Genomic DNA, 27,006 nt, shown 5'->3' on the forward strand with positions numbered 1-27,006 from the left:
TTAAGTATAAAAAAATGCTATTTGCACTGTCATTTTGATGTACCTAATGGAGATACATCTGAATTCATTTGAGACTAACACCTCAATAAAACAAGTAATGGAAAGGATAACATCTTTGATAGGGGTTCAAGGTCCTTATGAATCCAAGATCTTACCACAGAATTCTACTCTGCTTATGAGTGCTTCCTGGTCACTTTCATCTAATCATCACAATTAACATAAATATGAAAAAGTTATGTAAAAATAAATCCAATTATGATAGTTATTATTGTCAATAAACTTTGCATTCATACAAGGTTCAAGCCAAACAACTCTTATTTTGTTTCACTGATGTTAAATTTGAACCATCATGTATAAACCAAATACTTCTCTTATTAAGTGACAGCTACTTAAATATTCTGATTATCTCATGTGAAATTATGAACATTTCAAATTCCAATAGAACACTTCCATCTTAAAATTTACGAATATTCTTAAGTACTGTAAAATTATTAAAACGTTTAACCTTTTGAGGATGGCTGGTCAAATGAAACCATCCATATTATGCAATTGGTCACAAAGAGTGATAATTAGGGGTCCAGCAGGAGACCTCCCAATTTTCCAAAATTACTTGAATACTTTCCTTTTTTTTTTCAAACTTGCAGGGCAGGGATTACGTGTCCTTGAAGAGTGGTATTTTGTCATGCTTCTCTGCAAATTTAACTCATCCATTGTCGATAGGGCTTATGAAGCAATTTTCTGGAATTTTTACCTCTAATATTGCAACACAGCTTTTCTCATACATTATTAATGATTTTTTTCCCCAAGAAGAATTTCCTGCAATCAATGTGAGTATGATTGGTTGTAGAAATACACCACTGCTACATACATTTTTTTGTTTCTGGATACAAATTCATATGTAAAATTTTGATTTTCTTCTTTTTTCTTTAACTTTCATTATTAAGAGGGTAAATTGTACAAATTTCCACCCACTTCCTCTTCGAGTTATTTTATTGCAGAAATAATAAAAAATAATAATGCAATTTTCTTCTTTTTTCAGTTTTTAGGTACATTGTGGTAAGTTTGAAAAGGAGGCATGTGGAAAGGTCCCATCTGTAAAGCCTGTTCAGCGAAAGAATAAACTTCAAAAAAAAAAATTGGGCTTTTCCGTCGAAAGCCAGGTAGGATCACATGAACCGCTGAACCAATCAGCTTGGTCCAGTTGTCGTGGTAAGGGGAAATTCTCGTGGTGTTCTGCATTACCAATTTTTTTTGTTTCAAGTAGTTTTCGAAACAGGTGGCACCTTCAAGTCCAAGCATGGCGAAGCCTAATGGTTACCGCAACGTAGCAAGTGAATGGGCCTCCGAATTCCTGCCTCTATCTGAATGCATGTTGCTATAAAAGGTGTTTTGTACGACTGAACAAAAATCATGCCCCCCCCCCACCCCCATTGGAGGTAAAAATGTCTGAGAATCCTGAAGTTTATCAGGGTGTCTACCAGTCAAGAAATCAACAGGTAGGTCAAGAAGTTATATGTGTTTTCAAGAATTTGTGCTTTTTTTTTTTTTATATACAGTATATAGTGAATTTACATTGTTATATACCTGTACTGGGATTTGATAAAATTAAATATTTGGAAATTTAAAACTGTATTGCGTTGTGGTTAAGAATTGTTCACTTTGTTTCTTAAGAATTATATTCTTGCACACCTGAAGTTTGGAAAAATATTAAATAAAGGAATGTGACCATTCTCCATGCAGGATGAAGTCTGAAGCATTTATAATTAAAGCAAGTCTAAATCTCTTCTTCCAAGTACAGCTCTACTTTCCATCTTAACCAGTAGGAGTTTTTAATCGAATAAAAACATCTAGTTTCTTAATTTCCAACCACCAAAGTAGAGGGCAATTAAATAAATGTTAAGAAAAAGTGGAAAAAAGCTCAAGGAAAAGGAAAGAAAGGTCAAAAATAAGTCATGAAAAAGTCAAGAACTTTGGATTTGGTATTTCGGTAGACACCCTGTTTATTCTTTGTCCAGTTGGGCTTTAAGAGGGTAATATGCCTAAGAGGATCCTGTCCACTAAGAGAGGATTCACACCGATGCATGTCGCTTGGGACTGAGTCAATCAACAGCAACACTTCACACCATTGTGGCATAACAGACTGCAAGAACATAAGTTGGATTTGTGAAATCCACCAGGGGCATGTGTTGCTTGTCGCTTCAGTGTGAATTCTCGACTTGGTTCATTTTTCTTCCCCCCTTTTTTGTTTACCATTTTTGGCTATTCGCGAAGATGAGGATGAGTGATGAAGGGACACTCATACAGAACACCTATGCCCAGACTAGGATTCGAACCTGAGACCCCTGGCATCATTGTGTCCTGTTAAAAACTCCACCATGCAGGCTGACAGGTATCATCTCATCCATAATTACAAACTTACTGTTCGTTGTTGCATGGCCTTCTTTGTGCTGCCTCACCTCTTTCTGCATGTCTCCCGGCTATGCTGTATCATATTTGCCCTCACTGAAATATTTTTCAAACATGTTTCATGCACATAGCTTTTCATCAGAATGGGACCACACATGATTCTTTAGTTCTTGTTTTCTGGCAAATTTCTTTCCACATAAAATACAAATATGACGTTTCTCCTTGTGAGTGATCATATGCTTGTATAGATTAAGAGATCCTTTAAATTTTTTTCCACAAACATCGCACAAGAAATGAAGCTGCCCTGTATGTATGTGCTCGTGATCTATTAACTTAAGTTTCGAAGACAAGACCTTTTCGCAATACCTGCATTTGAATACCTTTTGCTCCTTCTCTACACTTTCAGTGGGCCCTGCTCCAGTCAGTTTTCTCTCTTGATGTTCAGCATTCAGATGAACAAGAAAATCTATGTAGCTATTGAAAGTTGCATTGCAGTATTTGCATTGACACCATTTGTTCTTAAAATGCCGTGCTCTATGTCTGGCCAACGCCAATTTTGTTTTCATAGCATTTCCACAAATGTCACAGGATTGAATTTCCAGATTCGTGTGGCACAATTCATGCTGTTTTAAGTGACGGCGGTCCTTAAATATCTTATCACAAAATAAGCACTTGAATATGCCATGCATTGCTTGATGCCTTGATAGGTTTACATTTCTTTTGAAAGTTCTTGAACATACATTGCATGTAAACAACTTTGCCACATGGCATTTCACGTGTAACTTTAACCTGCGCGAGTCTGCAAACTTCTTATCACAATGCTTGCAGTTGAACTGAGAATGCTTCCTTAAGTGAATACTTTGACTAACATAAGTTGCAAAAGTTTCTCCGCAAACCGCACATACAAGAGGTGCTGCTTGGCAAGGATGTAGCTTATGCTTATTGAGTGACGCCTGCGACCTAAACTTCCTTTTACATTTGCCACATTGAACCCTGCTCGTGACATCGTGTGTCTTCTTGTGGAACCTGTACTTGAAATAAGACACACACTTCTTTCCGCATACATTACAAACAATTGTTTTCGGAAAGTGAATGATACAATGACACTTCAATTGAATTTTAGTTTTGAATTGTTCTCCACAAAGCTTACATTCAAAATCACTGCTTGAACTTTGGGCACAGATGGGCTTTGCCGCTGCTCGGATGTGCTGGCATTCTTTACAGCTCACTAGCTCCTCTAGGTGGACTTCCGTCTTATGCAGCACCAAATTCCTGAATCCAGAACATTCAAGGAAGCAGTACTGACACTGGTACTTAAGAGTTCTGCAATGACGTGCCATGTGCAAATCAAACTCATCCAAGGTAACAAAAACAACATCACACTCATCACATTGTAATACATTATTCTGTAATAAATGATTCCTGTCTATTACTTCTTGCGCAGGTGGTTTGCTATTGGGTACCAGCTCATTTTGATGTGTGTCCATGTCTTCTGTCCTGAAACATTAAATGGGTATAATTAGTTTAGAATTGATTCCAACACTTGGACATTCCAACTAGTTGATCTGGATTTTAATATTGTGTGTTAAACATGATAACAGTGATGTAATCTGTTATCTCTTTTACCACCAGTAAATCAACTTCTACCATATTTTTTTATACATTAGCTATGGGAAATTGCTAACTCTGAAGGTGTCAGACTAAGTCAATGTACCGCTGTACCCTAGAATATAATGGACAGAGTTCAATGCACCTTCACAATCCTATCCGTCCTATGATGCCCCTCCACTATACCTGTCTTATGGCAGGCAGCCTACATGATGGCAAGGGAAGTGGCAAGTGAGGAAGCCACCAATCCATCCCGATGAGAAACACAACAGCCTGTAAAACAAGGTGCAATGTGTGACAAATTCTCCTAACTTACGTTACAACTCTCCATCGCTGTGCTTGGAGGAAACATCGCGTAACCTTGCATTCTTTCGACATGCTTTTGCATTCACTCAAGAAATGGCACCACCGATACCTTTACACGATTCAGCTTATCTCTTAGCTTTGCGAGTAGTTCGAGTAGAAGCATAGCAAACACAATGCACCAGACGTCTTTCGCAATCGCTTGAGTCGGCAGTGGCCGCGACTCATTCCTTGCGATGCAATGCAGCACGGAAAAGTTTTATTCGAAGTTACAATTTTCTCCCACGTGCTATTATCTTTTCTGTGCTTCGAACATTATTATCAGGTTTGCTTAGTAATTGCCTCACGTTGTAAGTAATGGAGGCAACATTGTGCTTCAACAGTGTTTGATAGTTGATGGCAGACGTGTTAAACTCAGTAGAATGCACGCATTAGTTTGTAAGTGTGCATGCACTTCTGTTGTCTTCAGTTTTTGAAGGTTACGTGCACGTAAAAGATAAATGAGTACCCAGTGAACTAGTATGTGCTGCGAAATTAGAGGCAAATAAATGGGAGAAAACGGCACATAAAATTTACGAATAAGAAGGTACGTTACGTCATGCTTCTTGCTTATGTGAAAAGAGGCGAAGTGCAAGTTTCCGGATTTTGAGCTGTCAGTAAGATCGAAATATCATTTTTACCTGCACGAGACTAGGCCAGAAATCTGGTTTTTGACTGCTAGTTGTGATTAATTGTTCGATAAGACGAAAGGACGGGATTTATTAAATTGAACTAGGAAGCAAGCATGCTGGACTAGTAATCAGGTATGTTCATCATCTTATTCAAAAATACATAAATGCAACGAAGTGGTTGAAGTCAAATTGGCGTACGTGTTTGCCGTCGAATAGTGTTACCAATTTTGGACAGTCAGGATGCACTATCTTACACTGCATCTCGTGACGAACGAATATATAGTTACAAATATGAATATTTACTCATGAATTGAAAGTTTGCATGCATGTCAAGCACGAGGACTAATCAAAAATTACTTGATTGCAAAAAGAGCACAATAACCCAACACTTTTCTTGACCTTTGGTCCATTTAGATTTTACGTACCCTATTTATGAGTGTCATTAGGCGAAAGGTATATTTAGTGAGAATTAAATACGAGTTGTTCTTAGCTTGAAAGCGTATAATATAGTCCAAAAATCATAAATGAAATTGAGAGAATAATTATTGTTATTTATTGTGATTATTGCCAAAGATATTTGCACCGAAGTGTGCAGGCCATGTTTTACGTCTAGTTTTGCACATTAATGAATATGATTTAAACATGTTGTTCTTGTTATCATCAAACAAAGTGAGAATATACTCATGAATGTTAGGTAGATACGGATGAACTAAAATTTGAAAATTGATAGTTGTTTCACGATTAATCAAATTTTGAATAAGACATATATACTAATATACATTTATATTGTACATCACTGTACGGTGTGCTCGAAGAAGACGTTATGCTAAATAAATTGCATTGTTGAAACTTAAAACTCTGACGTACATCTTTTGTTCAAAGTAACTTACTTGTTAGTACCTGATTTGACTCTAAACATGCGTTGCACAACGTATAATTAAGGTAGGATAGTGATATGCATTGATTATGATCTTTATTGCAGGTTGTCGAGTCGACATGTGTGTGCTTGCATTTTTTGTGTATTTGAAGTTGAGATAATAACTTGTTTTGCGGTGTTGCTTGATACACAACGTGACCCCTTTACAGGGTTGAAACGAACGTTCTACCCACCGTTCAGTTTCCAAAAATCAATACTTTATGTGTTACTTGGTCGAGGGGTTTACCCTCTACTTCCACATTTGTTAGTAGCCCCCCAATAAACGACCCAAGTAACTGTAATAGACATCATAACTCTTGGTGCCACCACTGTTGTCTGGTTGGGTCTGTGGAATATACCCCACACCCAAATTCCCTTGCCAGCATGTAGATTGCCCGCCATAAGACTAACAAGAGCTATAGTAATGACCTGTTCCATCCTGTTTCTTGCTGAATTAGGTGTTCAGACATTGTCCTTAGAAACATCACTGGGGCACGTGCGTGTGTGCTGTAATTGTTTGTACAGACTAACCATTTTGAAATTTGGTCGCATCAAGACATTAATGATTAGTCACAACTAATATTTTATTAATGAATACATATATAGTGACAGGTATATACAAGATTTCAGGACTTAACCCCATGTAGGGAATTCTGAAAGACCAAGTTTTTGCCGTGAATCCGTGAGATTTGGAACACTTGAAAGAACTTATAGAACTTAATTTTCATAAATATTCACACCACAATTGTGTAATAGCATCTGTACATCAGTATCAAAACAGTGTAATGAGTGCATCAAAAACAATTGTGGCCATTTTGTGCAGTTGTTGTAACATGTAATTTGTATTTCTATGTAAATACAAACAGTAACATAGATTGCATTCATATTTGGGAAATGAGAAATGTGGCAGCAAATTAATACAGAGAAACTAGTACTAACTTTTTCCACAAAAATTGCTTTTTCATAGCTCTATTGGTTTCAGTGGCGACAGTCACCATCCTCGTTGTAACTTGTTGCTTAGCATGCTTCTAATGTTTTAGTTCATTGGCTGCCACTAGGTGTGCTGTTGTGAACTGTCCATCTGAGTCTGTGTTGTCTGCTATTGTCCAGCGTCAACTGTGCATGATGACATGCCTTTCCTTGATTTTGGAGTCTATGAGTGTGTGGGCTGTGTACCTTTTGGGTTTTATGGCTGTTGTATTTCATGTGCTTAGCAAGATCAGTGGTGGGTTGGGCTTTTTTTACATCAGTTAGGTGTTGTTGGATTCTTTCGTGATAGATCTGACGGACCTGCCAATGTAGTTCCAACGAGGATGGTGGCGAAATTAATAGTGCTACAAAAACAGTTTCAAGGAAAAAATGAGTACTAGTTTCTCGGTATTCATAGTTTACACTTTCTGTACACTTGACTTATGCCGTTCTGTGTACTATGCAAATTATTTAAAGAAGTTATACACTGGTTTACGTATGACACTAATTATTCTCCAATGCAGGCTACTAAAGACAAGGTTTCCTTTCCGGCTGTACGCAGATAATGCAAGGCTGCCAATGGTTATCAAAAAACCACATCCCATTTTACGTATTCAGTTCCGATACTACAAACAAAGTTGACGGGAAAAGACTATTTGTTCCTTCCTGCTTTCTTTACAGCAGAGACAGTGTTACGAAATGAAAGGAAATCCTAACTAACTCACTCTCTAGCCTTCTTAAACCTGAAGGTTCATTGCTGCAGCAACACAGGCCTTCCATCTGTCCCTTGAGCAACATCTATATACTCTTTTCCATCCCTACCGATTTCCTTTAGGTCCATCGCAACGTTGTCCTCCATCTTCGTCTTGGTCTTCCTACACGTCTCTTACCATCAGGTAAGAGGAAATCCAGTAACAGTTTTTCAGTGAAAGGGAAATTTTACGAAAAATATCAAAATTGCCAGAAAATTTGTATTTGGACATCTTTTTTGTTTTGTTTTATTTCAGTGTCTTCACTTGTCTTTTATTTATATTATATCTAATTATTCTATATTGTGTGTAGGGGGAGTTGACACCATGGATGGATTGGGTAGAAAACAAGGAAAATTTTCAAGACTTCTCCATGACGTTTGCTTTTGTATTTCTGGAAAGAAAACTGTCATTTCAAGAAAACTTCCGATACTTGTAGTACACAAAAACTCTTTCTTTAATAGCTAACCATATGAAATTTCCTGTTCTACATCTTGAAATTTTGGAAATCATTTCCCTAAGTCAGGATTGTGATGGATATCCACCCCCCACCCTCAATTTTAAGTACCTTTCATCATCATCCTTTGCTGTTTCCTGCCTCTGCTTACCCTGCTTACCATAATTTTCTCCAACATTCTGTAAAAGGCTTAATGGTTCAGTTTGATAATTACATCTTGATGAAAACTAAAAATTTGCTTTAAACACGTGCAAAATTACAACTCCGGGAATTTTGTGCTGAAGATTCTTTCAAAAATTAACTCACTTTGAACAGTTTCATATTATTTGCTAGCATTTCCTTGTAAAATATTAATGTGGATGACCATATTCTACATTTTGGACAATGTTGTTATTGTTGTACAAGAAAATACTAAATTAAGGATTTATAAAACCATAATTATACCAACAATGCTCTATAGCATAGAAAGCTTACTGCTCCGAAATAAGCATAAAAGTACATTGTAGATTAACAGCAACAGAGAAGAAATACCTCAGAAGAGTTTTAAGAAAAACCAGACGAGATAGAATCAGGAACACTAAAATCAGGGAACAGCTACAAGTAGAATTAATTGAAGAGATAACAGAGAGAAGAACATTGGGCTGGTATGGCCATGTCATAAGAATGGTAGAAGAAATTAAACCGAAACAAGTAATGGAAGCGAGACCAGAAGGAAGGACAGGAAGACCTCGGATAGAATGGGAACAATACTTGTCAAAAGATGGTTACTAAAAGAGGGAAGACACTAATGGAAGTTAAAAGAATGGCACAAGATAGGAAGAGTTTCAGCAGATGGCTGAAGGACCCCAATGCCTAACAGCATGAAGGGGAAGAAGAAGTAAATAAGCTGTTATTGTTGAGTAAGTCCGCTTTATGCACAGAAAGGTTAATCCCAACTAGACCTACAGTTTCAGGTGGAATCTCAAGCAATGTGTGCCGCCACCTGGGACTCCTTGATTACATGATGATGATGTTACCACTAAAGCAACAGGGAGGCCATTTTGCTTTTAGTGAACTGGTAACCCTTACGTAGTTTCTTCTCTCACTCCACAAATAGTTTCTGAAAATGTGAGCAACTATTTTTCAGGTGTATCTGCTTTACTTAAAAAGCTTGTATCATACTTACACAGAGTGCTGAATCTGAGTTGAAGAATAGTTATGTTCCAGTTCGGGCTCTTGCTCCTTTGGTTTTCTCCCCATCTGAGTATATAAAATACAAAGGTATGGAATAAGCTTTACAAATAGAATATTTATTACAAATGTACAATAGTACAGAATTTATGTAGAATATCAAAAATTCTAAGAAATATAGTTTTTTAATTATTTTTTAAAATAATTTATTTACAAGGCTTAAAAATATTCTTACATTCACATCAAGGAAAACACTTTCTGGCAATTGTGTGCTGTTCATACTGTCGAGGAATTATTTCTGGTACATGCAATGTTTGGTAAAATAATGAAGTATTATTTGAAAATTTTGGCAAGCTCCAATTAGACATCTAGCCTAGGCATTAAGAGCCAGTGAATTAAGCAACCTGTACCTTACCACATTCTCACTACAAAGGTAAACAAAAAGAAAGTAAATTCTCCATGCATACAGAACATTGTCATGAAGGCACATTTAGGGGATATGAGGGTAAAGCCTCCACACATTCTCGATCTTCATAATTTTTGAGGTGATGTGATTAGCACCATGTTCCAGCCACCTTTATCCCCCCCAGAAAGCCCCCAGGTACCCATTGATTTGAGGCTGGATGAGCTCAGAGCTGCTTCATGCAGGGACAAGGCTGAAAAAATTCCGACTTTAGATGTCCCACCCTGGGAATCGAACCTCGGTCTCCTGTGTAGCAGTCGGACCACTGACTAGACCACTAAGGTACTTAAAAACTTCAATGCACTGTCATTTTTAGATTTCATGTTATCTATGCTCTAATTACCTCACCGAGACAATTGGGAAGTTTCTTGAGCAGAAGACCAAACACATGCCATGCATCATCAAAGAACTCTAAATCAGGCTGATCCACTCTAAAGACTGTCATATATGGATGAGTTTATATTTTAGCATATAAAATCTCTTGCTTGTAGAAAATAAAAATAAAAATATTAAAAATAACTCTTATGCATGCATCCAGAAACCACATCTATTCCTGAAAAAGTAGAGGAATTACATATTACCTGCATAGAAGCCATGTTGCTCTTAATTGCTTCAAGCTTTTCTTTCAGGACCGTTTCAGCTTGAATGGTGGTTTGAATAAAATCATAGCTAGTGATTAATTTATGCATACATAGGTAGCAAATTGATGTAGGCAGTTCATCACTAGACATCACCTACAATGAATAAAATTAAATGTTAATAAAAAAAATAATTAAAAATGTGGCAAGAGATTGCACAAAGGGACTAACAGTTTCCATATTCAAGAAGGGTGACAGAAAAGAATGTAAAAACTACAGAGGAATAACACTTATGTGCCACTCAGCAAAGATGTATTGAGAAAATATTAGAGAAATGAATAAGGCAAGTAACAGAGCTGAACATGAGAGAGGAACACTATGGATTTGGAAGAAGCAGATTAACAGTAGATCTGATATTCACCATAAGGCAAATGCAGGAAAGGCACTACGAGCATGGAAGCGATTTGATTATGGCATTCCTAGATATAGAAAAGGCAACCATAGCATGGCCAGAACAAAGATTTGCAAGGCTCTAAGAGAGAAAGGAGTTACGGAAGAGATAGTGTGTAGAGTGCAGAGCACAAACAAGGCCAACCAGAGCTGTGTGAAGACACCAATGGGAAGAACAGAGTGGTTCAGTATAAGTAATGGACTAAAACAGGGAAGTGCTCACTGCTCTTCATAATTGCAAGGCATATTTTTTAAGTAAGTTCCGTTTTGATATTACATAAACACAAGGACACATGTTGTAAAAAGGTAAAAATAAAAAAAGGTAAAATGTTCCCTGTGCTTAGCACCACGCCATGAAGGCGTATAGGGGGTGTGGGGGTAACGTGTTGTAATAATTTTATTTTTGCATGAAAGCCTTGGCCTACATCTACTTTTCAACATAATTGCCACCTACATTAAGGCACTTATCGTATCGTACGACCAACTTCTGAATACCATCTTCATAGAAATCGGTCACCTGATGTGATAACCACTGCAAGCACGGCCGTTTTCACGTCATCTGCGTTAAAGCGCTGACCGGCAAGGTGCTTCTTTAAGTGCAGGAACAAGTGATAGCCACTGGGTGCTAGGTCAGGGATATAGGGAGGCTGATCAAGTTGTTTCCAACCAAATAACGCGATGTGATCTTGGGTTCGATGCACCGTGTGTGGACAAGCATTGTCGTGAAGCAATACGATCCCTTTACATAGTATGCCGCACCTTTTGTTTTGGATTGCACGACACAGCTTATTAAAGGTTTCACAATTGCAGCATTTACTTTGTCACCCCGAGGCAAAAAATCTACAAGCAACACCAGCCAGCTATCCCAAAACACTGTGCACATGAATTTCAAATTGTTTTCTTGAACTTCACTTTCTTGGGTGATGTTGAATGCCTCCATTCCATGGACTGTTGTTTTGATTCCGGTGTAACGTGAGACACCCATGTCTCGTCACAATTTGGCTTCAACAACTGATCACCTTCGGCACCGTACCTCTCAAGGAAAGTCAAAGCACTGGCTAACCGTTCGGTTTTGTGTAACTCAGACAGCATTTTTGGTACCCACTGTGAGCACAACTTCCGGTAATTTTAGCGGACTGTCACAATTTCATACAAAACACTCTGTGACATTTCCGGAAACTCCGTAGATAAGGATGAAATTGTAAATCATCTGTTTATGCGCACTTTTACATCAACTTGCTGCACCAGGTCATTGTTAATAACGGACGGTGTAATGACCCCAAGTTGGCCATTACTTCGTTGTTATATTATTATTATTTAACTAATATTATTATATAATGGCTAGTATATTATCTCATGTTTATTATAGTTTCATGTATTATACAGTTAATAATTCATACCATCAATTCGTATCGGAAAAAAACGAGAGATTTAGGAATAGTTTGCGGGATGAAAGCACCAAAGAATGTAGAGAAATACTTTACTGATTATAAGAAAGGAAAGACAACTAGGGAAATACCGGAAAAACAGAAGGGGGTTTATCGAATAGAATGTCAATCCGGGAAGGAGTACATAGGACAGACGGGTCAAAATATGGGTAAAAGATGGAGCGAGCATGAAAAGGATATAAGGGAAAAAAATCTCAAAACGGGTCTCTCAGAACACATTTTGGAAAGTGGGTATACAAGGGTTGATCAAATGAAAAGGTACGAAACGTCGTAACAACGGAATCGTTTATATAATACCGATGCCGCGATGGGAGAACGTAGCGTGATATGTAGGGGTGTGATTGGAGTCGCCACGTGGCATCGGAGCATGCAGGGGAACGCGCATGCGCAGGAGAGAGCAGAGGCTCCGATACAGAGCGCCGTCCAAGTGACGTGGCAGTGCGTGTTCGGACAGGATGGCGTTAACATTGGCAAATTCGACTGTTGAGGAGCAGCGAGGCGTTATCCGTTTTCTGACAGCGGAAGGTGTTAAACCGGCCGATATTCATCGCCGGATGGTGAACGTTTACGGGGAAGACTGTGTGTCTGGCAAATCAGTGAGGAAATGGAGTGCCCGTTTTCGTTCTGCTCCATGATAACGCACGTCCACACGTCTCCAGGGTCACACACACGGAACTGGCCAGTTTCAAGTGGGAGCAGCTAGACCATCCACCCTACAGTCCGGACTTATCCCCCTGTGACTTCCATGTGTTTGGTCCCCTGAAAAAGCATCTCAAAGGAAAGTGCTTCACCTCGGACGATGAACTCAAGGACGCTGTGAAGGACTGGGTCGCATCACGGCCAAAGGGATTCTGGGAAAAAGGAATCATTCGGCTCGTTCATCAATGGGATCAATGTGCTCAGGCCTATGGAGGATACTTTGAATAAAGTATTCATTTACACTGACAGTGTCGTTTTGTATCTTTTTATTTGATCAACCCTTGTAGAATCACAAAAAAAAGTTAATTAGAAAAGAAAGGAGGAAGTTAGGAAGAAACATGTATGAAACAGCGAATATTTGTAGGGGGGGGGGGAGAATAATCTTAATAGGGATGAAGGAAATTTGGAAGAAGGGTGGATCAATTTCCTAAAAAAATGGGACAAAGCATGGAAGATTGAACCCAATATCGGTTTCCACGTCACTCCGTAAGTTATGCAAGCTGCATGGGAGGAACGTGAATTTACGTTGGACTTGTGACGTAATAAGGGAAAACGAGAAAATTAAGGGGAAGGGAGACATTCGTGGAGAATTGACCTTCATGCAGGTTTTTTAGATTTTTAACTTTTATACCTGTGAATAGATCTATAGTACAAGTCTTTTTAGGGAACGACACGTTTTTTACGTACTTCTAATAGCAAAAACATAATATTTTTAAATGTATCTTAACCAACCCTTAACCACTATCCTCATATTACATTTTTGACGCAGTACTATGCCAAGTACCTAGTTTTTTTATATGAACCTGAGGAAGGAGATAGTCTATTTCTGAAACGTCGTTCTACGGTAGGAACATATATTCACATACATAAGTACATTTTTAACTTTCCTTTTTTATATTTTGGATTTGTGAGTAACACGCAACTAACCTACAAAATGCTATAATTCATATATAAGTTCATAAATATTATATTAATGCCTTCAGCTAATTTTCCAATATGGCCACCTTTATAATCGTTAACATTATATTCTGATATATCTACAAGTATAAATAGCGGCAAATTTAAGCAATTTTTATAAACTCAACATCAATAGTTTGATTCGCCTTTAAATGTTCTAAAGATTGTTGTAAGTTTCATTTCGATCAGGTTAGTGAAGCCTTACTTATTAATTTCCGAGTTAAATTCCTTATATCTATTCGTTGTTTCATGTTTTTGGCAAACGCAGTTCTTTACTCTTATTATATTTTGAGAGCCATTGTAGATTTATTAAAATTCTTGTGGTGTGAGAAGATCACACGTTTCCGATTGCATTGTTGCCACCACATACCAAAATTCACTGTGCCAGATTAATGTACATTTCCAATATATTACTGTTTCCTTTTATCTACTTTCTAGTATTAAAATTTTATTGTGTCTGGTAACCCTGTGTCAGTGGGGAGGTATAACCGCTTTCCAGAGAACGGTTAACAGTTGAGCGGAGAGATTTTGAGAAGCAAGAGGTGCTTCATGTTGCGGAAGATTAGGTTTACACATCTCTCGCGTTGTACAGGTTGGAATTATTTTAATTGTATTTTAGTATTATGCCATATACGTGCATGTTTCTAATAAACACCAATTGGAACATATTGCGGTCTTTTTTTATTTCAAAAGTTTAATACGTACTTGTGGAATACGTGAATCGGGAAAACAGCCTCGTGGGTTTTCATTGGACTTCACCTGTGGATACAAGGGGAGGGAACGCAGTATCTCAGCAAGGTAAGTTGTACAGACCAGTGCAACACTAAGAGGACGTAGCAACAGTTGCCCACATCATCCCTCATCGTACACGTTTGTATGGCCATCTTTAAAAACCGTCACTCATCTTCTTACCATGCTATCGCTCATAGCACTTCTGCAATCTTTCGATGGATTTCGGCTGCTATCACATCTCTTGCACTTAGAAAACGGATGACAGCGTGTAGTTCACACTCCGTGGGACTTTCAATCGTCTGAGGCATTGTAACCACACCTGAACAACTGTCTATTTGGGCGAACGGTTGCGTACTGCCATCTGTGGCAATCCCATAGATGCAGGTCCTTAGCATGCATGTGCAAAATGGCGAGTGCAGCGCTACAACAGCCTAATTGCAAAACAGAACTTACTTTAAAAATATGCCTGGTACAATGGATGCAATTAACGAAGAGGTGGGGAAGAAGATAAGAGAGGAAGAGATGAAGGCCTTGTTTGCTGATGACTTAGTAATATGGGGAAACAGGGAAGAAGTAGTACAGAGACAGCTTGATAGTTGGAATGAGGAAACCAGAAGAGCAGGAATGAAATTCAGTGCAGAAAAGAGCAAGGTGCTAATAACAACAAGAAACAGAGCAAGAAATGAACCAAGAATAAAGATGGACAAGGAAGAGGTGAGGGTAGTGGAGAGTTTCAATTATCTACGAAGCATAATTGAGAGAAGTGGAAAAATAAATGGGCAAGTAAACAGAAGAGGACAAATGGGTGGTGGACTATATCAAAGCATTTGAAGATTAATATGGAACAGGGATGTACCTATGAAATGCAAGAAGGTAATATATAACACATACATATTATGTGCCAAAAATTACATACGGAGCAGACTTGGACAATGACAGAGAGACAAAAGAAAGATTCAGGCAGTGGAGATGAAATTTTTAAGGAGTATATTGGGGAAGACTAGAAAGAATAGAATAAGGAATGAGGAGATCCGACAGACAGTGGGTGTGGTGAAGCTTCAGGACAGGATAGATCAGGCACAGATGAGATTGTTCAGACACATGAAGAGGATGGATGCAGAAAGACTACCAGTAAGAGCTTACCTTGCACAAGGAGTGGGAATAAGGCCAAGTGGGACACCAAGATGTTGGTGGAAAGAGCAGATAGCGGAGAGTGTTAGGAGAAGAGGACAAGATTGGAAGAATGTGGAAAGAGAGGAGTGGTGGAAGACCAGAAAAAAAATGGAGAGGCTTACTTCTATGCCGACCCAGTCAGGGGCAGGAAACGGTGAAGGCTGATGAGGAACATGCTAAATTCAGTGACACTGAAAATTGTCAAACTGTTGACTATGCACTTAGATAATGGATCACTCAACTGATTGCACTTTCAAATTATAAGATGGACTTAAGTCTATTATGCAATAGCATACAATTACTAATTGAAAAAAAAAAACGGATATCACGGAGTCAAATCCTTGATTAAGAATTCTTTCTACCACATGTAATTGTTACATGTTACATACAAGAAACGTTTGTGTCCTTCATAATTGAATTTCTGTGCAATTTTTATTAGATGCAAAATAATCTAACATGGCTATTTTTAGTGGTTTTTATTGATTTTATCTGCAACGTTTTGTTCTGGTTTCCCAGAACTAAAAACAGCATTGAGTGAGCATATGTTGACAAATGGGCAGAAGATGAAGAAAGTACAAATGAAGGAGAAGAGGGAAAATGAAATAGAGAGAAAAGTAGCAGAGACAAAGCACATATGCATAAACAGGGGAGAGAAAATAAACAAAAACGAAGGAGAAATTGGTATGAAATGGGTGGAATTGATAAAACAGCATGTGAAAAGTAAGTTAGTTAAGTTTCCTGAGCCACCTTAAATTTTTTGCCAAATGAGTTAAAGGAGAAAGAGAAGGTCAGTGCCACCAGAAGGAGGAGGGGAGGGAAGACAAGAAGAGTAGGTTACAGGATGGAGGGGAGAGGGAGAAACAGCCAGCTGTAAGGAACACCTGCAGGAAAAACCAGTTTACCTAGGAGGAAATAAGGACACACATTCTTTCCTTAGAAGTGTAGAGTGACTAGCCATGTGAGGTTGTGTTTTTGTATGTATATCTTAGTGTAGCTTGAGAAAGTTCTGGGAAACCAGAACGAAACGTTGCAGATAAAATCAATAAAACCACTAAAAATAACTGTGTTAGATTATTTTGCATGTACAAAAATTGGTTACACGAACCTTCAAGAAGAACATTTTTAATAGGCTGAAATCTTCAATATCTTGACATCGTGTTATAACTAGGAAAAACTTGCCTAACTTGCTTCTGGGAGATATTGCAAAAATAATTAGGGTTTCTGTGCCTTGAGTTTTTAATTAAAAGTAACTATTACAATACAAATTTTGCAAATTCTGTGAATCAAGTGTGATGCGGTGAACACTCTTCTCTCTCTATTCTGGAGTTTACCTGAGTATTGACATTGACAAGGATATCTGGCTAAGTGGATTCATTTAAATTGGGTTGATTTAAATCAGATGATTTTTTGAAAATACATTATTGATATAAATAAAAAAAACTTGAAATAAATAAATTATAGAATAACGTACATAAAGATTTTGTAGATATCAGAATTACTTTTGGTGGAAGTACATTAATCTCATAATCATTTAAGGGTGTTTATTAGGCTATAAGAAAGAAAACAAAAGATATGTACTGATGGGGTGAAGCTCATACGAAAGGAAATGTTACACCGTAAACACACTTAAATTTATCTTGTTTTAAAATAATTTTGTAGGCAAAAATAATAGGTTCATTATCATTAAACTGTAAATAAACATGGCAGCTGATATTTTGCAAAGTATCATGACAAAAATTTCAAAATTCAGCTACCAAGACCATAAAAAATGTTTTAAGTTACAATTATAGAACCTTTTATTTTTACTGGAAGAAAAGTTATTGAAATTATTAGTTTCATTAACACATTCCACAAACATTTCCATAGTAGTACACATCTATAGGTGTAGTGCCAAAAACTATACAAGCAATTTAATTATACATATCAAATTTTAAAAAAAAATATCATCAAAAATGATTTTTTTAAAATTAAAAATCATAATTTTTCCACTCTGATGTCTAGTTTCTGAAAATCAACGAAAGCACCCTCTTTGGGACAGAAAAGGTGAGATAGGGAGGGAAGGAGGGAGGGAGGAGAGAGGGGGAGGGGAATCAAAATGTTGGAATGAACAAAACCTCCTTCCCCCTCACGTTACTTCCATTTACGAGGGTCATACATACTGAAGGTATCAAGTCAATGTATGAAATGGTATTCTGATTATTACTTATTATTTTGTCTTTTGTATTTGTGTCTCTCTTACAAGTATATATGTAGTATTCTACATGTAGCTTACTGCTCCATATGCAGTTTATAACATATGTAACATTGACGAGGGTTAGGTGACAGAGCAGCCTATAAACTGAACCTCGCCAGCTTAATAAAGAAATGTATTATTATTATTACTATACTGATCACTAGTCCATGGAGACTGGTACATTGAAATACATTCCAGCTTAAATACCAGCTAGATTTTTTTTCCTGAAAACACAAAACTATTTTCACATTAATCAAAAAATATAGTTGAATACTTACTACAATGGGCAGACATCTGGAAATTTTTTCCACTAATTCTAACAGTTCTCCCTCTTCTCCAAAAGCTGATATCAGGGTGCTTTCCTTCTTGGCACACAAACGACAATAAAAATTTTTCAAGGAGTGAAGATTATCATCACCAATTCTATGAGCCCAAGTGAAGAAACTGTTGGTAGAAGGAGAAAGCTCTATTGGCAAACCTACGAAACAAAATTCAAATATTCTTATAAAAACACTTACGACAAAAGAAAGTATATTTAAAAATGAAAATTTTCACATATACAAACAACTGCATTTTGTACGAGTGCAACCAATAGTTGACATGAACATTCTAAATAGGTAATTTAGTACAATGATAATGAGAGATTATCCATCCATTTACTGACAAATCATCTGTCTTCTGTGTGGCCTCTTGAATATAAATCAGGTTTCAAGTACAACAAATATTTCTAATTAAAGCTTTTTTTGCAAATTAATAAATTCATTGAGTTGCAAGCAAGTTATATGTTGGGAAAAAAACTTCTTATGTCATGTGCCAGCAACATACTTGTTAAAAACTACACAAAACACACAATAAAAACACATTAAGAATTTTTCCAAGCTCTCGATTCCATCTTGTAATCATCATGACTCAATCTGTCACTCGAGTTCTGTAGTGAGTATATAAGGTCAAGCATGTATTTGGACTGAAAAAACAAACTCGTCTTAATGGTGAATATGGATTTTTTAAAAAAGTGAATTTTAGAAGAAACACCAATCCATCCATAAATGACACAAGACAGTTAGGCCATCTGGATCCAGTATCTCAACAAAGTTTCTGAAATTTGATTTGATTTATTTTACTTCGCTTCTTGTGCCACTTTTGGCTAATTTGTGAAGATGGGGATGAGTGATGATATGATGAAATTGATCAATAGACATCACAAACGTCCATGGCCAAGCCAGGATTTGAACCCGAGACCAGTTTTGGAAATTACCTGAAGGAAATACAACATAATGAAATATAATGACATCAACTTCTAATATGTTGAACATAACTTTTTAAAAAAGAGCGGCTTACCTCCTGCATTTGAAGTTTCTTCAACATGATGTTTCTCCGACTTGGCTACACTTTCTTGCTGCTTTCTTACATGGGAAGGCTTCTCCTCTGTACAAGTTGATTGAGAAGAGAGAGAGATGCTTTCTACATTATGTTCTCTTGAGTTGGCTACACTTTTCTGCTGCTTTTTTACACGTGATGGTTCCTTCCTTGTAGAAGTTGATTGTCTTGCTACAAGTATCGGTTGTGGTTTAATTCCCTTCTGCAAAATATTTTTTTTTCTCACAGCAATTTATGTACCAGGTGGTTATAATTAAAGTGACGGTGTTCAGAGTGGTACAGCACGGGCTGTAATGAGAGTAGCAGCCTGAAACTTCGTAGATATGCTAATGAAGCAATGCGCTCGCGAATTATGCAAAAAAAAAAAAGAGTTCCAATTCTCGCCACCAGGGTAAAAAATGGCGCTGTAAGCAGTCAAAACGTGGAATTTTTCGTAACTCTGACGTCAAAGTCGGTGACATTGCCTAACCATTGTGTGAGCTCCCTGGTTGTTGTTGGTGACGCTTGTTGCTTTTTCCTTTAGTAATGTTCATGTAATTCGAATAGTGAAATTGTAGCAATATTTTATTACAAAGAGTATTGTTTTCTCCGTTTTATAGTGTTTTTCCTGTAACTATACCAAGTTTTGACTGCTTACAGTGCCATTTTTTACCCTGGTGGCGAGAATTTTTTTTTTGCATAATTCGCGAGTGCATTGCTTCATTAGCATATCTACGAAGTTTCAGACTGCTACTCTCATTACAGCCCGTGCTGTACCACTCTGAACACCGTCACTTTAATTATAACCACCTGGTACAGTGGGATCCATGAGTATTACCGTGCAAATTGTCCATGACTATTTTCATTAATTTTTCTCTTACATCCTGTGTGTTTTTAAGCGATGGATTTTTATGTATGTTGGTGCAGAAGTTGTCAACAGCTTGTTTGAGTTTTCTTATAATTCTTGAAGCTCTTATTGGGTGAAATAAAGTGCATGAACATGGTGATGGACAATTTGCATGATAATACTTATGGATCCCACTGTACAAGCAAAATATGATCATAGTCTTAACAAAACTGTTTTGTGATCTTCGGTAGTTGCCATTAAACAATTTCTTCAATGCATAACCAATGTTCTGAAGTAAATAAAAATAAAGAATACTTATATGTGATTCTTGTTCTTGTAGTGTTGAGAAACAAGTGCAGTACCTCCTCTTTATCTTCTTATTTTCTACTTTCATAGTAAGATGAAGAAAGTGACCAGAATAATAGAGCTGGTTCTTTGGCCAAGCATTTTAAGTGGCTCCCTTCCAATCTTGTTTCCCCCGTGTTCCTTGCGAGTGTCCCTTCATCAATTTCATCACTCATCCTTCATCACAAATATCAAAAAGTGGCAGAAATGCAATCCAAAATAACAAAAATACAAATACAGAATAATGGAAATGAGTGTGAAGATTGCAGAAACTAAGCATCTGCAAGTCAGAGTAACATGCTCATATGCACTGGCCCAAAATTCTATAAGCCACCCGAGTATAGATTTCAAGCAAATATGGTTCCCTCTGATTAGAAAAAGAATTAGTAACTTAAGCACACCATTTCTCTAGTAACTGAACTACTGGGCCAGCTTTGCAGAAGGCTAGATTCAAACTTGCATTTTTGCTAAAATTTCTGCATTGTTAATTGTTATTTGATAGCAAACTAAGAAAGAAAGACTTCGTTATACATTATACAAACATGTAGTACAGAAACTAAGTTGTTCAAGACATAGGCTATTTAAAAAATAAAGAGAAAAAAAGAAAATACCTTCTCACGACGTGAAGGATATCCAAGAAACAATGTTGGTACTGCATCTTTCTTTAGTATAGCATTTACACATGTTTTGTCAAAATATCTTTCTTCAAAATGAACAGAACACAGAAAACTGTACTTTGTCAGCATCCAATTCTCTCTCTTTACTGCTTCTATCCATAATTTCCTTCTTCGTGGGTCAGAGGGAAATCTGAAAATCAATGAAATAAAAGTATCTCTTTTTAAAAATGATCTATACCTTTTTAATAAAATGTAATCTATACACAAATCACCATTACGAAAATAATGTAAGAATTTTAAATAAAATTCAAACCTGTGAGATTCCAGGTAGAATTTTTGGTACCCTTGACACCGTCTGCATGGTTTATGAAGATTTTGTTGTTTACGAACATTTTCAGTTTATGTTAGATCACGGAAATGTGTTATTGTGAAGTAAAGTACGTCTGTTACCTTAGCATATTACTTTACCATGTAGGAGAGAGCCTGAAGGCTTCGCGCAAGCGAATATAGGGTAACGGTTCCGATTATTTTAGGATTTCTTTTTCAAATTCTAGCAGGAAGACTAATTATCGTAGAATTTTGGCAATCATTGTTACATGCAAATCTATACACAAATCACCATTACGAAAATAATGTAAGAATTTTAAATAAAATTCAAACCTGTGAGATTCCAGGTAGAATTTTTGGTACCCTTGACACCGTCTGCATGGTTTATGAAGATTTTGTTGTTTACGAACATTTTCAGTTTATGTTAGATCACGGAAATGTGTTATTGTGAAGTAAAGTACGTCTGTTACCTTAGCATATTACTTTACCATGTAGGAGAGAGCCTGAAGGCTTCGCGCAAGCGAATATAGGGTAACGGTTCCGATTATTTTAGGATTTCTTTTTCAAATTCTAGCAGGAAGACTAATTATCGTAGAATTTTGGCAATCATTGTTACATGCAATTTGAACCTTCCTTAAAGTAATGAGCACACTTTGAATTTCGAAAAAAACTTATTTATGTTGAAAAAATTATCTTACGCAAGCATGAGTGCTTCTCATGGATAATGTATTTTCCATTGACAAGCACCTGTATCATAGAATAGTGGGAATTAATGTAGAAATAAATCGGAACCTTACTAGAATGCATTTAGGCACTTTATTTTAATGCTAAAGATCTAAACCTGGCCTGCCTAACCTATTTAAACATATATTAAACTAAATCTTAAGTAATCGCTAAAACTCCGCAGTATGTGCTAACAGAAGTAGCTAAATCGAAATCGAACTATGTTAAAATTGCATTTGTACAATGATGAAATCGCAATAAAACAAAAGCAAGGAACTTAAGCCGTTATTTTCAACGTGCATGCAAACAGTTGTTGTTAACACAAAGCTGTGAAAGTACTTCGAAATTGGACGTTTGTACTTACGTTGGACGTACTTTGGGATCAAATATCTCCTTTATTTGTGTTTTTCTAATGGTGGAACCAACTTTATATTAAGTAAAACATCGAAATCTGTAGATTTTGAAAGAAATTCAACATAATTCTCGAGGCGTTATAGTGGGTCAACAGCCCTCATAGTTTTAAGGTATTTACGAATTCGCCTTGAACTAGGAAAATTGCCTTCCTGAACTCTTGATGCCATCTTTAAATGTAATAAAAAGGGCCGTTTACCCACCGTACCCCCTCGAGAATTATGTTGAAATATGGGTAACAATTGCATTTCCGAACAACAGATTTCTTCATTTTTATACAAGAAAGTACTTACTGAAATGAGTTTTTCTAGCACTTAGATAGTTCCTGGAGGTATTTTCTTTCGTCGTCGAATGTGCTTGAGCGGGAATTCATGTGTTTTTCACGAAAAATATCTCTCCAACGCACAATTGCCATTGCTGTTCTTTCCTTCCTCTATGAGAGCCGGATGTTGTGCACGTTTGATGACGTAACCTCCTGTCAGTGTTTCCAACCAAGCCATTGTTTTGCAAGAAGATGAAAAAAACTAAATATGCATTCCTGATATTACTACAACCCAAAATTTTAACTATGTTTGCCTGACCTAACCGAACCTAACCTTACCGTGAATGGTGTGTGGGGCATTTTTCGGTTAAGACGGTTGGAAACACTGTATACCCACTGTTCCACAATGGTATGCCCGCCATATTGTGTGTTACAGAAGCGAAAGGACGAACAGTAATTACCGTTATGGACATCATTTTTGTGAGAAAAGCAAAATGACACACAACACAATGTTCCGCAATGCACAATCGGTAAGTACGAATGTCAAAAATGACGAAATAAACTAGTGAGAGGTGTTGTTCGGAGATGCAATTGGTACCGAAATTTGATTTAATGAGAGATTTTGATGTTTTACGTAATATAAAATGAGTTCCAGCACGGAGATATTCGATCACAAAGTATGAACCACGTAAGCACGTGGGATAGGATAATTTGAGACTTCTTATTTTTATGATTGAATGGAAGGAGAGGGTAGTATTCTGTGAAAAAGGACAAGAAAGACTTTTGACATACAACTTACTTCTCTTTTGGACTTTCAAAATTTAACTTCGACCTGCAATTTAGTGCCTGGCCTTGGAAAAAAGATGTAAGTTACCTTTTGAGGTTATATTTTAGCTTTAATTTTTTGTTACCTTCATGTGTCAGTGCGGAAAATAGTGTTGGGGGCAGGTGGCTCGACCAGTTTCTAACATGCCTTCCAAAGGGACTCTATAGAGAAAGGCGGGGTCACGATAGCAGTAGGTTAATCACCCCAGGGGCGGAGCCCGGAATCGGCAGGAAATTTAGACAGCAATTTTCATGACATTTCTTGGGGTATAGCTCTGAAAAAATGACATTTGGTAACAGTATGGTATAGTGAAAACACATTTCTTCAAATTTACACGAGAAACTACTTACAGAACAGAGTTTCTGTAGACTTTTGGAAGCTCGTGGAAGTGTTTTCTCCCTTCGTTCAGCTTATTCGGCAGGTAAATCATGTATTTTTCGACATAAATGTATCTCCGATGCACGATAGCTCTTGACACTATTACCGTCGACTACGTGAATCAAATGTTCCGTGTGTTCGATTATGTAACCCCCTGTTAGTGTAGCAACCACGTGGTAGTTTTACAAGATGACGTGTGAAGGTTGCATTGTGATTTTTTTTTTTTCCAATTTAATTTTCTAGGTTTGCCTAACCTTCTGTGAATGGTTTGTGGATCAATTTTCGCTTAAAAACCTTCTGTGAATAGTTTATGCGCCATTTTTCGGTTAATAAGTTTGGAAACACTGCATATCAGCTGACAATAGACAACGTGAGTCAACATTTGCCCGCCATATTGTGTGTAAGGAAAGTGAATTAACAACGAACAATAAATACTTGTAATGTGAAAAATTACGGTTATAGATAAATAATGACTCGTAATATGAAAAATTGACACTATTTTATGGAAAAAGGCATAACTTCACATCAAAGAATATTCCGCAATGCAGAATAGGTAAGTAGCAATGCTAAAATGAACGAAATAAACGAGTGAGAGGTGTTCGGGCTATATAACATAATTACCAAAAAAGGCAGGCTGTATCGCATAATTACCAAAAAATCCTTGCGAAAACGATGGTGTAGAATGCGACCACGGACCTGCCTTCCGTCTGTTCTTCTTCACGGTAAAGTAACACGCTAAGGTAACAGACGTACTTTACTTCACATTCACAATAACACATTTCCGCGACTTAATATTACCTGAAAACGTTCATAAACAACATCTTCATATATCATAGAAAATATTTCACTTTCTCTTGGGGGTACAGAGGGTCAAGGGTAAGAGTCTAGTTTGCGTCCTTTTCCTAAGGAATGCATGCCATATATCGTTGGAAAGGTTATTTTATAAGGAATCCAACAAGTAAATCCCAAGGCGAGGAAAAATTTCCTGGAGGAGAAAATTGAGAAAAACAGATGTTGTCCGGATATGCGTGATTGAACGTACTGAGGACATTTTTCGATGATGAAGCACATATTTAGGGGTGAAATGAGTGCTAATGGAACCTAACCTAACTTCGTAGGCATACCTCGTTCCCATGAATGGTTAGTGACAGGAAGTGTAAAAAGAAAAACTTACGGTAACACTTTACTATACCAGACAGATTTCTTCAAATTTACAGGAGAAAGTACTTACGCAAATCATTTTCTGTAGTGTTGTTGATGTTCGGTAATGTAGTTTTGATCCATTTTAATGCGAATGCATGTGGTTTTCTACAAAAATCTCTTTCCGACGCTCTATTGCTGCTGCCGCCATTTGCTTTCTGCATGAGAGCACAATGTTCCATGTGTTTGATTCAACCCATGTCGTCTTTTCACTATTAGATGACGTGTCGTTGTCCGTATATGCTAAATTGAATGGAAGGAGTGTTAATGGAACCTAACCTAACCTCGTAGGCATACCTTGTCCCCGTGATGGTTCATGGGGCTATCGTGAAATTTTGGGCTAACGTCAATGATTTTTGGGGCTACCTGTGGATGGTTTTTGGGGCTAACGTCAATGGTTTAATAATTACTCTTTATGTCAAAAATTGAACTATTTTTCGTGAAGTGTTTTTAATTTTTTTTTTTTTAAATTTAGGTATTTTTCGGTGAACAAGGTTGCAACACTGCATACACACTCCAAATCGACAAAACACTGGCACAACGCACGATGAACGGGTAAGCTATCGCCATATTGTGTGGAAATAAGGAAGAACAGTAAGTACTCGTTAATGTAAGAAATATACATTATTTGGCATGAGTTTACAATACCGGACCACTCTCCAATTTCTATAAAATTTCGCCTACTTACTAATTTCGGTGTCCTGATGACGTAACTGTAGTTCATATTTGGCGGTCGCTTGTTAAAATTGTACATTTACGTCTAGAAATTGTAAAATAACCTTGCGATTTACCATGCTGATTGTCCCTACACAGCAATTCGGAACCATCTTTCTTTCGCAATTCGTTAATGGTCTTCCTTTATGCACAACAATCTTGCTGACGTAAGACGAGGAATGCCTACGAGGTTAGGTTAGGCCTGTTAGGTTCCATTAGCATAACTACAAAGAAAAAATAATATTTTAGCTACGAGAACTATACCTTGTCTTGCCTGTTGATTTCTTCATGTTGGGAAAATGGCGTCTTCCGTGGAGCTTTTGTTCTTATCGTAGGGTTACGTTACGTTAAGAAAACATAGTTTATTTCGTTTTTTTCTCGATTTCCATACTTGACCGCCAATTATTACATGCAGATTCGTGTTTAGGAGTTCACAATTAGTGAGTAGGCGACATTTCATAGAAATTGGAGAGTGGTCCGGTATTGTAAACTCGTTCCCATTATTTTCGTTAGAAATTCATTATTTCACCTAAATAAATGTTCCGCAATGCAGAACAGTACGTTAGGAATGTAAACAAGTGCGAAATAAATCATTGACAGGTGTCTCTGGTATAGTAAAGTAGTACCAAACTTACCCTACGGATGCCGGAGCGCCGGCTGTCTGCTAGCACGGTTTTGTAAACGGGCAAGAAGGAGTGCGCAAGAAGGACGTAAACTAGACTCTAGCCGGACCAAGGGTATCCATTGGCATATTAACTGATTTACACACATCAGACGCAAGCACGGAGCAACAATACATGAGGGGGGGGGGGGGGGTACTACTTACTGGTGATATGTAATTCCTGCTCTTTTCTTCTCACTCCTATTACGGCATTGATATACTGAACACGTCACCATTACTTAATATATCGCAAGTAAATACTCAGTAAATTGTAATTCCTCTTTTGATAATTAAAGAGAACCTAACCGATTGATTTCCGCCGCTTCCAAAAGTGAACAGAATGTTTCGTTACGTCAC

At 37.2% G+C, this 27,006-nt stretch overlaps 1 protein-coding gene across 2 annotated transcripts; it reads right to left on the minus strand.

Annotated features, from left to right (window-relative positions):
- Window positions 1–27,006, minus strand: LOC146003642 (uncharacterized). Of its 2 annotated transcripts, none has more exons than XM_083141970.1 (7): window positions 26,815–27,006; window positions 21,142–21,337; window positions 19,321–19,561; window positions 18,261–18,460; window positions 10,294–10,446; window positions 9,245–9,318; window positions 1–3,903 (listed from the first exon to the last, which is right to left on the minus strand). In XM_083141970.1, exons 1-7 carry the CDS (start codon window positions 26,883–26,885, stop codon window positions 2,526–2,528), a joined length of 2,313 nt encoding a protein of 770 aa, XP_082998096.1. In that variant the 5' UTR covers window positions 26,886–27,006; the 3' UTR covers window positions 1–2,525. The 2 variants fall into 2 exon arrangements, with proteins under 2 accessions (XP_082998096.1, XP_082998097.1); XM_083141971.1 differs by lacking the exon at window positions 26,815–27,006 and adding an exon at window positions 25,306–25,387.

Source organism: Lepisma saccharinum, chromosome 20, assembly GCF_977018435.1.
Source record: "Lepisma saccharinum chromosome 20, izLepSacc3.1, whole genome shotgun sequence".
Taxonomy (NCBI): domain Eukaryota; kingdom Metazoa; phylum Arthropoda; class Insecta; order Zygentoma; family Lepismatidae; genus Lepisma; species Lepisma saccharinum.

Excerpts from the sequence above, each read along its gene's own strand:
- LOC146003642 (XM_083141970.1), bottom strand. The coding sequence starts at position 26,885 with ATGGTGACGTGTTCAGTATATCAATGCCGTAATAGGAGTGAGAAGAAA. Across the intron at positions 19,562-21,141 it reads ATCCTTCACGTCGTGAGAAG|AAGGGAATTAAACCACAACC; the intron begins GTATTTTCTTTT and ends AATATTTTGCAG. Across the intron at positions 3,904-9,244 it reads ACTCAGATTCAGCACTCTGT|GACAGAAGACATGGACACAC; the intron begins GTAAGTATGATA and ends TTAATGTTTCAG.